Source organism: Typopeltis vanoorti, chromosome 3 (genome assembly GCF_054136105.1).
Source record: "Typopeltis vanoorti isolate ZY-2024b chromosome 3, IOZ_Tvanoo_1.0, whole genome shotgun sequence".
NCBI lineage: Eukaryota > Metazoa > Arthropoda > Arachnida > Uropygi > Thelyphonidae > Typopeltis > Typopeltis vanoorti.
In genome coordinates this window covers 24,353,780-24,365,985 of record NC_143551.1, presented here as the reverse complement: position 1 = coordinate 24,365,985, position 12,206 = coordinate 24,353,780, and the positions used below count along the sequence as shown (strand labels likewise).

Here is a 12,206-nt window from a genome sequence, read left to right as displayed (position 1 = left end):
ATCAAATCAAGGTTTTAAGACGAGTTGGGATGGAAAGAACACTGCTAAAGAATATTATGCAAAGAAAGACCAGATTTGCAGGACATCTTCTGAGAGGTTCTTCGGGACACCTGACAAGAACTATATTACAAGGGAAAGTTCAGGAGAAGAGAAGATGAGAAGACCAACTAGAGAGTGGTTTTTTCTTTTAAGGTTACACGGTGATCAGCATTCATATTTGTTAAATTAGGGACACAAAACACACGTGTTGAAAAGATTATTTTACTGATTAATAATAAAATAATAACTTTACGTTTCGACCCCTGTATTGAGGTCATCTTCAGAAGGATACATTCAGAAATATAAGAACAAGCTACATGTTGATGCACTCTATACAAGTAAATTACATCTACGTTGTTAACTAATCTTTTTTCTTAGCCTGCCCTCTAGTGGAAAAAAAAAATTAAATAAATAAAAAATAAATAAATAAAATAAAAACTACAATAAACTCTGCTAAAGTCCTCACGTACTAGGATTTTTCTGGAATTATATAGTTATATTACGATTATCTTTTGGATTTGTACAGTACAGGTTGCTATTGAAGGGAAAAAAGGGAAAAAAAAAAAAAAAAAAACTTCACTAAGTCTTGTATTGAGATTTTTCTTCGTGGTTGCTATAAAGGTTGTAGATGGGTCCTCCACATTCTTGGAATTGTTAGACCATTTTTATTCAGATTTGGATCATGTTTGAGCATTTCACAAGCTTCTTGAATTTCTGCTCGAACCAGGTTTTGGTGCGGTGTAGGGACTTGGTACCTTTCCAGTCAATTCTGTGGTTTGTTTGGAGTGCATGGTCAGAAAGGCCGGTTTTTCCAAAATGGAGGTATTTTATGTGACATTTGTGTTCATCGTTTCTGATTGGGATGGTTCGCCCTGTTTCCCCTATGTATGGTATGTTACATGTGCAATCTATTTTGTAAACCCCTGGGTGGGCTAAGTGTGGCAAGGGATCCTTGGCAGAACTGAGTAGGTGTCTTAATTTTGTCGGGGGTTTAAAGGTGGTTTTGATGTTGTATTTGTGTAGTGTTCTGTCTATTTTTTCTGAAATGCCTCTAACATATGGTATAGCAATAGCATTTTTGAAATCTTTTTTGTTATTAGTGGTATCTTTGTGGAGGATCTTGTGAATGGTTTTTATATTGTATCCATTTTTTTATAAAGGTATGTTTGATGGTCTCATATTCATGGTTAAGAGCTTGTTCATTTGAACAAATGGTTTGAGCTCTGTGTTTAAGGGTGCTTATGACCCCAAGTTTTTGTGTTGGATCATAAGCACCCTTAAACACAGAGCTTTAAACTCATTATTAGGTTTAATGGAAATGAATACAGGACATTTTTTTCTATTTATTTGTATGGGGTTCTCCCTGTTCCTCAACCATTCCTTAGGACTGGTTGAGCCCTCCTAATGAGAGATTAAACATGTATTTTATAACTGTAGATCCGTGTGTATGTTGATAGGGCCAGTTTGCCTATTCTGAGGGATGAAAAACCTGAGTTTCCGGGTGGAAAAAACCCTCTCCTTCTATATGAGATCAGCTAACTCACTTTAGTCAAAATAGACGAGATAAAGGTTACACACATCATGAACAGGAATCAAACCCAGGTATTTCCAACCAAAGGGCTTTGTCTATACAAACTGAGCTACAGAGGCTGCACAGAGAAACAAACACAAGTTCAATGGATCCTACATTTCGTCTCTATCAAGACATCATCAGGGATATAACCTTAAAATTGTAATAGCACACTAAAAACAATAAGTGGGAAAACATTAGACAAAGCATTAAGTCCTATGAGGTTTAATGGAATGAATACAGCACAGAGAAATATTTAAACACAAGTTTAATGGATCTTATATATTTCATCTCAGGGGTGCTTAAGGGTCAAAGCTGTATAACTGAGAGGAGACCTCCACATAGCCTTTAAAGGAATGCGGAGAACCGACCAGGGTTTCTGACCTAATGTCCAATCCTCACCTTCTCGTGGTGCACCCTGTTGGGTATCTACCTGAATAATGAATGAACGAGGATGGGCTGGCAATTTGGGATTTAGCCGACCAAATTGTATTCTTATTGGTTAAACCAAAATAAAAAATGATGGTACAACATGACAAAATTTCATGCCGGCTGGGGCGTCGCCCGGTTAAACAAGACCCCCGTTGTTTTCGCCAGGGAACCAGGGTGAACAGCGAAAAGTCAGCTACTGGAACAAATCTGAAAACAAACCCCAACTCAACATCACCAGAGTTAAAGATCAGTACTATCAACGTAAAAAGCTTGAATGGCAAAGAAATGGAGCTAGCTGAGGAATTAGATAAGTACCAGATCGAAATAATAGGGGTGACTGAAACAAAAAAGACCAAAACTGTTAGATCTTTCTGAGCAATAAATACAAAATGTTATATTCAGGCAATGACAATCAAGGAAAAGAAGGAGTAGCCATAGTATTCAACACAAAATACGAGGCTAATCTTCTTGAATGGCAGTCAGTCTCAAGTAGAGTAATGTGGGCAAATATGAGAATGGGGAACTGGACAATGAGACTTATTTGTGCCTATGGTCCCACAGAAGGTTCTACTAAGGTAGAAGTGGAGGGATTTTTTGAGGCTTTAGAAAAAGCAACTGACACAATGAAAAAGGAAAAGTTGGTCCTTGTTGGGGATCTAAATAGTAGAGTAGGAAATGATTGTGAGACATACAAAAATATTTTGGGAAAATTTGGAGAAAAGAGCAAAGCTAATAATAATGGCAAATATCTGTTGGATTTCTGCTCAGGACATGGACTGGTTATTACTAACACCATGTTCCAACATAAAAATGTGCACAAATTCACATGGAGAGAAGAGGCTAGGAATAAGAAAAGTCTCATTGACTATGTTATTGTTGATAGCGATGTTTTCTCCCTGGTGCAGGACACCAGAGTGTACAGAGGATTTGAAATTGAAAGTGATCACTATTTAGTCTTGAGCAGGATAAAATTGAATTTCATATTGAAAAGAATAACATGTAAGAAAGTTTTAAAGCGAATAAAAGTTGAGCAGCTCTCAGATGTGAACTGTAGACTAAAATACAGAAATATCATTGAAAAGAAAATGAAAGAGTTTGAGAACAGGAATCAAACCTTGGAGATTCAGTGGCAAACTCTGAAGGAAACATTGATTGATTCTGCCAGAGAGGCATGTGGTGAGGTTGTGTGCAAGGATAAAAAAATCAGAACTCCCTGGTGGACACAGGAAGTTAAAGAGGCAGTGAAGGAAAAGAAGAAAGCATATCTTATATAAGAAGAAAGAAGAAAGAGTGCTGTAAAAGGAATTAGAGATGATAAAGGTGAAATGAAAACAGGAGAAAAAGATATCCTTGAAGTATGGAGTAATTACTTTGAAAAACTACTAAATGAAACAAGCAGTGATGACAGCACAGTGATAAAAAACACTGACCAGGCATGCAGTCAGGAATACATATCCATACTTGAAGTAGAAAATGCCATCAAAGGCTTGAAATGTGGAAAGGCAGCAGGAGTAGATGATATTCGACCAGAAATGCTGAAGTATGGTGGTATAAGAGTCTTACAGTGGTTCCACTGCATAATTCAGAAAGCCTGGACAGAGGGACGAATTCCCGATGATTGGAGTAGAGCTCTCATAGTACCCATATATAAAAAGGGAAATAAAACTGAATGTGAGAATTACAGAGGTATTTCCCTACTGAGTGTTCCTGGCAAGATCTATGCAAGTATACTTGAGAAACGGTTGAGAAGAATTGTGGAAGAAAAGCTTGGTGAAAAACAAGCTGGATTCAGGCCAATTAGAGGCTGTCAGGATCAGATCTTCACTTTACGACAAATAGTCGAGAAAGCATGGGAATATAACAAAGATCTGTATTTAAGTTTTGCCGATTTGGAAAAGGCATATGACAAGGTGCCAAGAGAGAAGCTATTCAATATGCTGCAGTTATATGGTGTCAATGGGGCATTATATCAAGCAATACTTAGTCTTTATTTGAGTTGTGAGTCAGCAGTTAGAATTGAAGGAAGTACATGGTTTAATGTTAAATCTGGTGTGAGACAAGGATGTACATTATCCCCTCTGTTATTCATTATTTATATATGGATCACATTATGAAGGAATGTGGTATTAAACCTGATATCAAAATTGGAGATGTTAATATCAGCTCTTTGCTTTATGTGGATGATGTTATACTTCTAAATAAATCCGCTACAAATCTGCAAGATTCTCTGACTAAATTGAATAGCTGTTGTAATAGATATGGTATGATAGTCAGCAATAAAAAGACAAAGACAATGAAAATAGGCAGAATCATTGAAAATGTCAAGTGTGTTGTGAATGGAGAACCTGTGGAACAAGTAAAACATTTCAGCTACTTAGGCACAATTTTTACTGAAGATGGTAAACTAAATATAGAAATAGACAACAGAATCAGCAAAGCTGGTATCGTGGGAAGTCAATTGAATAAATTCATATGGAATAAGAAAGAAATTAGTCGGAACACTAAATTAGCTGTATACAAGACTGTGTTCAAACCAATTTTAACTTATGGATCTGAGAGCTGGGTCAGAAGTAAAACACTTGGCCAAAGACTAGAGACCGCAGATATGAGAGCCCTGAGAAAGATTAGAGGCGTGAACAGATGGCATCAATGGCAATATCATATTAAAAATGAGGATGTTAGGAAAGAACTTGACATTGTCAGCATCCAGGAATGCGTTAGCAGAGCTAATCTCAGATGGTATGGTCACTTAAATAGAATGCGAGAGGAAAGATTAGCAAAACAAGTGTTCTCTGCCAGGTTGGCAGGAAAACGACCCAGAGGAAGACCAAGATATAGGTGGATTGATACGGTACAAAGTGCCTTAGACGATAGAAATATAAGATCTGATAATGTTGGAGTCTTGACAAGTAACCGACTGATTTGGAGGAAAATTGTAGATAGTAAGTTAGTAATGATGTAATTTTTTCATGTAGTACTGTCATATCCTGTACACCCCTTGAGGGTACATGGCAGGAATTTGATGATGATGATGATATATTTCATCTCTGTCACAGAGACATCATCAGGGAAACAATCTTAAAATTATAAAAGTACACAAAAACAAAAGCCTAAAATCCTATGAGCAGCACCCTCTATGATGCTGTTGGCTAGCCGTAACTGTTGGGTGGGGACTAAGAATTAAAATTTCCCAAATCATTTAAAGTTTAACACAACCGTATTTATTAAAACAGGGTTGGTTTTTCAAATCTGATTTAATGCCAATTCTAAGAAAAGCCTTTCAAGCTTATATGTGTTGCAGTGAAGTATAGTAGTTCCCCCCCCCCCCAAGAAATACATTCACCACACTAAAATTACTATGGTGAATGTATTTCTTGTGTTCTTATAGGCAGATGTTGGCAGATCTTCCAGTTTGACCATAATAAGATAATTTGCAATAAGATAATTTTCAGGTATTTACAAGGTTCCTTGTTCATGCAATTATCTTATTATAGTCATACTGGGAGATCTATTAATATCTACTTAGAAGAACACAAGAAATATATCCACCACTATAGTTATGGTCAGTCTGATCTAGCTCGCCATGCCTTGGATACCTTGCAGAAAATCAAATTTTAAAAAAAAATAAAAATACTATTCTTCACTGCAACAAATATAAACTTGAAAGGCTTTCTTAGAATCAACACTGAATTTGAAAAATCAACCTAATCTTAATAAATATGTTTATTATTATTATGTGTGTCAAACTTCCCAAAATTTGGGAAACTTTAAGGCCTCCTGCCCAACAGCTAAGTCCCTGCATAGTACTGAAAGAACTATGCAGGGACTTAGTTCTGAAAGAATGAGACATTGTGCACTTCAATTGAAAAAGACCTAAGTTCAATTCTCATTTTGAAGAGAGGAATCTTTATATGGGATTTCTCAATTGAAAGTTTATACAGAGGTAGCAGAATTTTTTCTTTCAGAAACTTGGAGTTTTCATTAATATTAATATCTACCTAGAAGAACACAAGAAATATATCCACCACTATAGTTATATTGGAGGTGTCATGTAATAAAAACAATAAAAATAATAGCTAAGGCTAGCCAACAACACCCTGTTGGATTATGATTATGTAGAAATTAGAATAAATGTTATTTGATTCAGAATCCAACATGATTTTCCGTCACAAGAACTATATTTGTAAATATTATTTAATGTAAATAACATAAATTATAATTGATATCATATAACTGCCTTAATTATATCAAATTTTAATTATTTAATCAAAAGAAAGTGTTAATGATAAAGAGGTTCTGTATTAAATATTATTAAGCTATTTTATTTATTGTTATGTCAATATTGTAAGAACTTATATTTGTAATTTAACTACGCATTTATTGAAAAGCAAATATTCTAATTATTCCTGTTTTGTGAAAGCTTAATGTTATGTAATAGCTCAATGTGGTTGTGTAGCCTAATGTAACATTCGCGAGAATGTTTACGTTTATCGGTTGTCATAGAGACGCGTGAAATAAACAAGCGCGAGTGGAACAGAGCGTGGGCGAAATAAAGAGGAGAAAATATACAGAAACTTGGAAGTGAAAGGAAGCAAGGGGATAAACTAGAGAAGTAGAAATAAATAAAAGGTTCTTAAGGGTAGGAGTTAAGTGGATAATTTTTATAAGTGAGCAAGGACGAAACGAATTTTATAGTTAGCTGAAAGTGAAATCAGCAGTAATAATAGAAGGGAAATTAATGCTACAATCGGATAAAATAAAAAGCTGGACGTTTAAGGAAGAATTCTGAATAAACCCAGCTGGTCTAGAATTGTGGCTTATTTCCGATTTGCCCTAAAGAGAACCTCACAGTGTTTTAATTAGTTTATGAGTGGTAACAAGGATAGTTGAAGTACCCTGTAATTGATGTCTAGAATTCTGAAGTGCGATTGATAGTGCTTTAAGTATAACTGTGGATAAGTCTTGTAGATGTGTTTTTTTTTTAAGTAAGATAAATAAATTCCAAAAGTTTGCTCGCAACATAATTGATGTACTAGGAACTATTTCCGGTAAGGTCTATCATGGTGTATTATTTCAATACGTGAAGAATTGTGTGTTAATTACGCTATGCTTAACCTAACTTTAACTGTGGAAACTCTTTGTGATTGAGAGTTGGAGATAAGAACTGTTTGAAAGATATTTTCAGCTATTAGTGCCTGTGATATTTTGAACTTAGAGCATGACTGAGAAATGTGTGAAAACTGATTAGATTGGATGTTCTATTATATTTATTTAAGTGTAGAAACTTTGTAACCCAGAAGCTGAGAAAGTGCATGTGAAGACTTGGAAGATTGTGCTAATGTGATTAACTTGACTTAATGTTTGACTTGTTTCTACTATTAAAAATTAGAAGTAAAATTTATGTATGTGTTATATGACCTATATTAAATGCTTCATTTGTTAATCTAACTATTGTATTTGCCTGAATTTCTTTTTACTGCACCGTTCACAAAAATTCGAATCTAGCGGGAATCCCAGAAAGAAAATAAATACTTCGACCTGAATGAATGAAAAGACTGCTAACTAGCTTTGAATTGATCCTACTATTTCATATAGACTTATCTAAGGATAGAATGGCGCAGTATAATAGAAATTTCTCTACCCTTGGATTAGTGATCAATTTACAATTAGTTGTGTTTTATTTTATGAAAGTGACTTGTAACAAGATGGCAGATTCGAACACAACATGAAGAAAACAACGTCGCGACAAAGGCTAGCCAACAGCACCCACAGCACACACACACCCCTCCACACACACACACAGGACTTGAGGTTTTAGTCCAACTTTTTTCCATTTATTGTTTTGAGTGTTTTTGTGTGTGCTTTTAAGCTTGCCTGTGACAAAGATGAAATATAGGATTCATTAAACTTGTGTTTGATTAAAGCTAATAATGGTACTAAAAAAGAAAATAACAGCACATGTTAGTTTTGAATACTTATAATACTCTGTTATATAAAGTATATAACATGGTATATTATATACACAATATATAATAAATCAGATAATTTTTTAATCATTTTTGCAATATAACAAGGGGAGCAGATATATGAATTCAGTAAAATGTGTCTGTCAACTTAGTAAACAAAAATTGAAGTTGGGAAATGAAGTTGAAAGAAAAGTTAATAGAAAACAAATAGAAAATTTTCTTACCATTTTCTTATCTAAAACACCAAATGAATGAGTTTTGTTGCCATGATCTTGAACATATAATTTTGAAGTAGTACACTGAACATGTGCTTGCTGAAGCATTTCATTTGCATTCTGGATTCCAAAACACAAATGGCTTCTAAAAAAATAAGAAAAAAACACTTTATTTCATGAAAAATAATTGTTAATTAAATCAATTATTAACTTATAATACACAAACTAATTACTTCACAAGCTGCTTGATTTTATTGCTTGCTTTCAAATTGAGTATTAAGGACAGAGAATAAATAAATAAATACACACACACACAGTGTGCATGTGTGTGTACATGAAACAACTGATCAAAAATTCAATACACACACACACAGTGTGCATGTGTGTGTGTGTGTGTGTACATAAAACAGTTGATCAAAAATTCATAAACTTCACATATGAAGTTAGCTGTACCACCTGTACATTAACTGATCAAACTACACATGGACTACCATTTGCAAATTTGGTTGACTGGTTTCCATTGTGATATGGAAACTGCAGAGATGGTCACAACAGATGAGTGACTAAGACAGTTATTGAGATTTTGAAATATTGATTATGTGAAAAGGTTAAGAAAATAGTGAACAGGTAGAAAGGAGATGATATGATAAAAACATTGGTGTTGCTAGCAGGTGAGAGGATTTTACAGGATCAATGTAAAAAATTATAGATATAGTAGAGAAGGAGGAAACATCGCTGAATGTGGTGAAGGAAGGAAGGAAGGAAGGAAGAGATTTTTTTTTAGAGTGGTAGATCAGGGGAATTTTGGTAGTTTTTTTTCCCCACTTGGTTAGACTATAATAATTTTAGTTTAATCCTTTTTCCAAGTGTAAGCGAACAAAGTTTGGCCTGGAGTATCTTCAGGACTGGGGCAACTTGTGGTAAAGGTGGCTAAGCTCTCATCACTTGTCTTGGTATCTCCCATAATGCAAAGCACATCTCCTTGCAGACATGTATAAAGCTATGCATTAAAGGAAGGACCACTACCCAGACTAGTTTTGACCTTTATTGAGGTCTAGTCAGTGTGAGCCAGACCCAGAGGTGGTGATACTAAGGTGGAAGCAATGGAGAAGTCACATTTACCTATACGAGTTGCCAAAACGTGTCTCACCTTATTATTAAATTACTCTGGATTAGAGAAAGATGTTGGAAGGTTTTTTTTCTTTTTTCCCACTTAGTTAGACTATAATAAATTTAGTTTAATCCTTTTTCCAAGTGTAAGCAAACAAAGTTTGTGCCTGAAGTATCTTCAGGACTGGGGAAACTCATGGTAAACGTGGGCTTTACCATGAAATGTCAATAAATCGAAACCGGTCTGGGTAGTGGCCCTTCCCTTAATGCATAGCATTAGACATGTCTGTAAGATATGCTTTGCATTATGGAAGATACTAAGACAAGTGATGAGAGTTTAGTCCACCTTTACCACGAGTTGCCTCAGTCCTAAAGATACTTCAGGTGCAAACTTTGTTTGCTTACACTTGGAAAAAGGATTAAACTAAATTTATTATAGTCTAGCCAAGTGGGGGGTAAAAAAACTTCCAACATCTTTCTATAATCCAGAGTAATTTAATAATAAGGTGAGACACCTTTTGGCAACTCGTATAGGTAAATATGACTTCTCCATTACTTCCACCTTAGTATTACCACCTCTGGGTCTGGCTCCCACTGCCCAGACCTCAACAAAGGTCAAAACCGGTTGGAAGCTTGGGTAATGAATGGCAATGCTGTAGCCCATGAAGTTAACTGAGGCATGGCTGTTGCTGTTACTCCTCAGATGATATGTGAGCAACTGAGCAGCTCTGCTCAGTGGTCGTGTGAGCCTGTCACAGTGTAGAGCCAACCGGTTCTAAGAGTTCTTCTCAGTGGCAGGGTAAGCCTGTTACTGAGGGGAACAACACTTGAGTTTTTGGAGTTTGACCTGTACCTGAACATTCAATAAAGGTCGAAACCAGTCTGGGTAGTGGCCCTTCCCTTATGCATAGCATTATAAATGTCTGCAAGGAGATGAGCTTTGCATTGTAGGGGATACTAAGACAAGTGATGAGAGCTCCTTTATCACAAGTTGCCTCAGTCCTGAAGATACTTCAGGCGCAAACTTTGTTTGCTTACACTTGGAAAAAGGATTAAACTAAATTGATTATCAGTGGAATTCTTTGTTGGAATGTGTTGTAAATGCTATAGTGTGAATGAGTTTAAAGTTCAATATGATAAGCATATTGCTGATTAAGTACGACCACCCACAAAGGAGCCTGCTGACTCCACCTAAACTAATTATTATGGAGCATTATCTTGAAGGCAGCATCCTTCAAGAGCCAACTGAAGACATGACTGGCATGTGGTAAAGCAGGAAAGAGAAGAAGAGAGAGAATAAAAGAAAAAGTAAATGGGAAAAGTATGAATGTGTAAGAAACTGAGAATAAGGAGAAAGTATTGTATGGAGATCCAATCACCAAACACACCAGAAAACATTTAATCCAGTGACTGACAGCATATTTAAAGATGCAAAAAAAATAAAATGACAAAAATTTTCTCTCTCTCTCTCTCTCTGTGTGTGTGTGTGTGTGTGTGTGTGTGTGTGTGTGTGTGTGTGTGTGTGTGTGTGTGTGTGTGTGTGTGTGTGTGTGTGTGTGTGTGTGTGTGTGTGAGAGAGAGAGAGAGAGAGAGAGAGAGAGAGATCATCAAATCCTTATAAGACATTTTGTTATATTACAAATGAGCCTCCTCGCGATATATCAATAGGAATGAAGTGGTCAGCCCTGTGCTCAGTCTGAGCTGGTTTGATGGTTTTTTAGGGAAAAAAATTCCAACTGTAAGCAGACCAAATCCTCTCTGCTATCTCCAATCTATGACTGCCTACCTTAAATTTACCTTAAATTTACTTGAAAAAGGACTAAATACAGCTTCCTCCTGAATTTAGACCTCTTTTCAAAATCCAAATTCCAGTCAATAAACAGAACTGAAACTCAAGATTCTTTCATGAGACCATGTGTCAAAACCACTCAGCAATGAAGACGTTTTTTATATGGGATCATGAACTGTTTTAATAACTTATTATATGTTAAATGTGAAATTAAGTTCACTATGTTACTTGAATTACTCCGATTCTTACAAGGAAAATGATGGTCAAGACTTCCTTGATCACAGAGTTTAGCATAAATGATTTCATATGATGCAGTATCTGTTTAACATACTCGACAAGACTGAATGGTTTATAGTATGAATGCAAGAATAGAGGGAGTGTGTCAGAAATGTTTTGTATACAAGTGATGTGGAAAGCACAAGAATGAAGTAAACAATAATACTGATGCAAAGCAAAATAGTGAAAGTGTTGTAGAGAGCGTGGAAAAAAGAAATAGTGTGCAAAATATAAAAGATTATGAAGGAAGACTGAAGGTAATGTGGATGATGAGGGTCATAGTAAGGAGTTAAATAGTGCACGCAGGCAGCATCCTTGAAAAGACAGAGAAACGATTGACATGTAGTAGAGTAGGAGAGAGAGAGAGAGGGAGAGAAAATAAAAGTGAATGGAAAAAGTATGAATGTGTAAGAAACTGAGAATAAGGAGAAAGTATTGTATGGAGATCCAATGATAAGATGTGCACTTAATGAGAAAACAAAGAAAGCATGTTACCCAGGTGCAAAGATCGAGGATGTTAGTGAAGCTGTCAGTATGCAGAGGAGAGAAGTGAAGGAAGAATTGTTTCAACTGGCACCTTTAAAGGTGAAAAATATACAATGAGAGATGTGAAAGTGGGGTTTTTTTTGGCACCCATCCACAAGAGGTTTGTCAACCTATAGTACATTATACTATGGATGGGCAAGAAGAACTTGTTCACAATTATCTTGAAAAGTTGTGGATTGTATTCCTGGGAAAATCATAAGATGCCAGACTGTTTTAGAAGGCTGTAGTAGAAGGGACAAGCGAAGATGAAATTTGTTCTGTGA

At 35.7% G+C, this 12,206-nt stretch overlaps 1 protein-coding gene across 1 annotated transcript in view; it reads right to left on the bottom strand.

The window, feature by feature from the left end:
* Positions 1 to 12,206, bottom strand: part of Polr3A (RNA polymerase III subunit A) — a 427,591-nt gene that overhangs the window by 382,162 nt on the left and 33,223 nt on the right. The window contains exon 2 of the mRNA XM_090415517.1: positions 8,232 to 8,367. Coding sequence (XP_090271643.1) covers positions 8,232 to 8,367 — 136 coding nt within the window. The remainder of the gene's footprint in view (positions 1 to 8,231; positions 8,368 to 12,206) is intronic.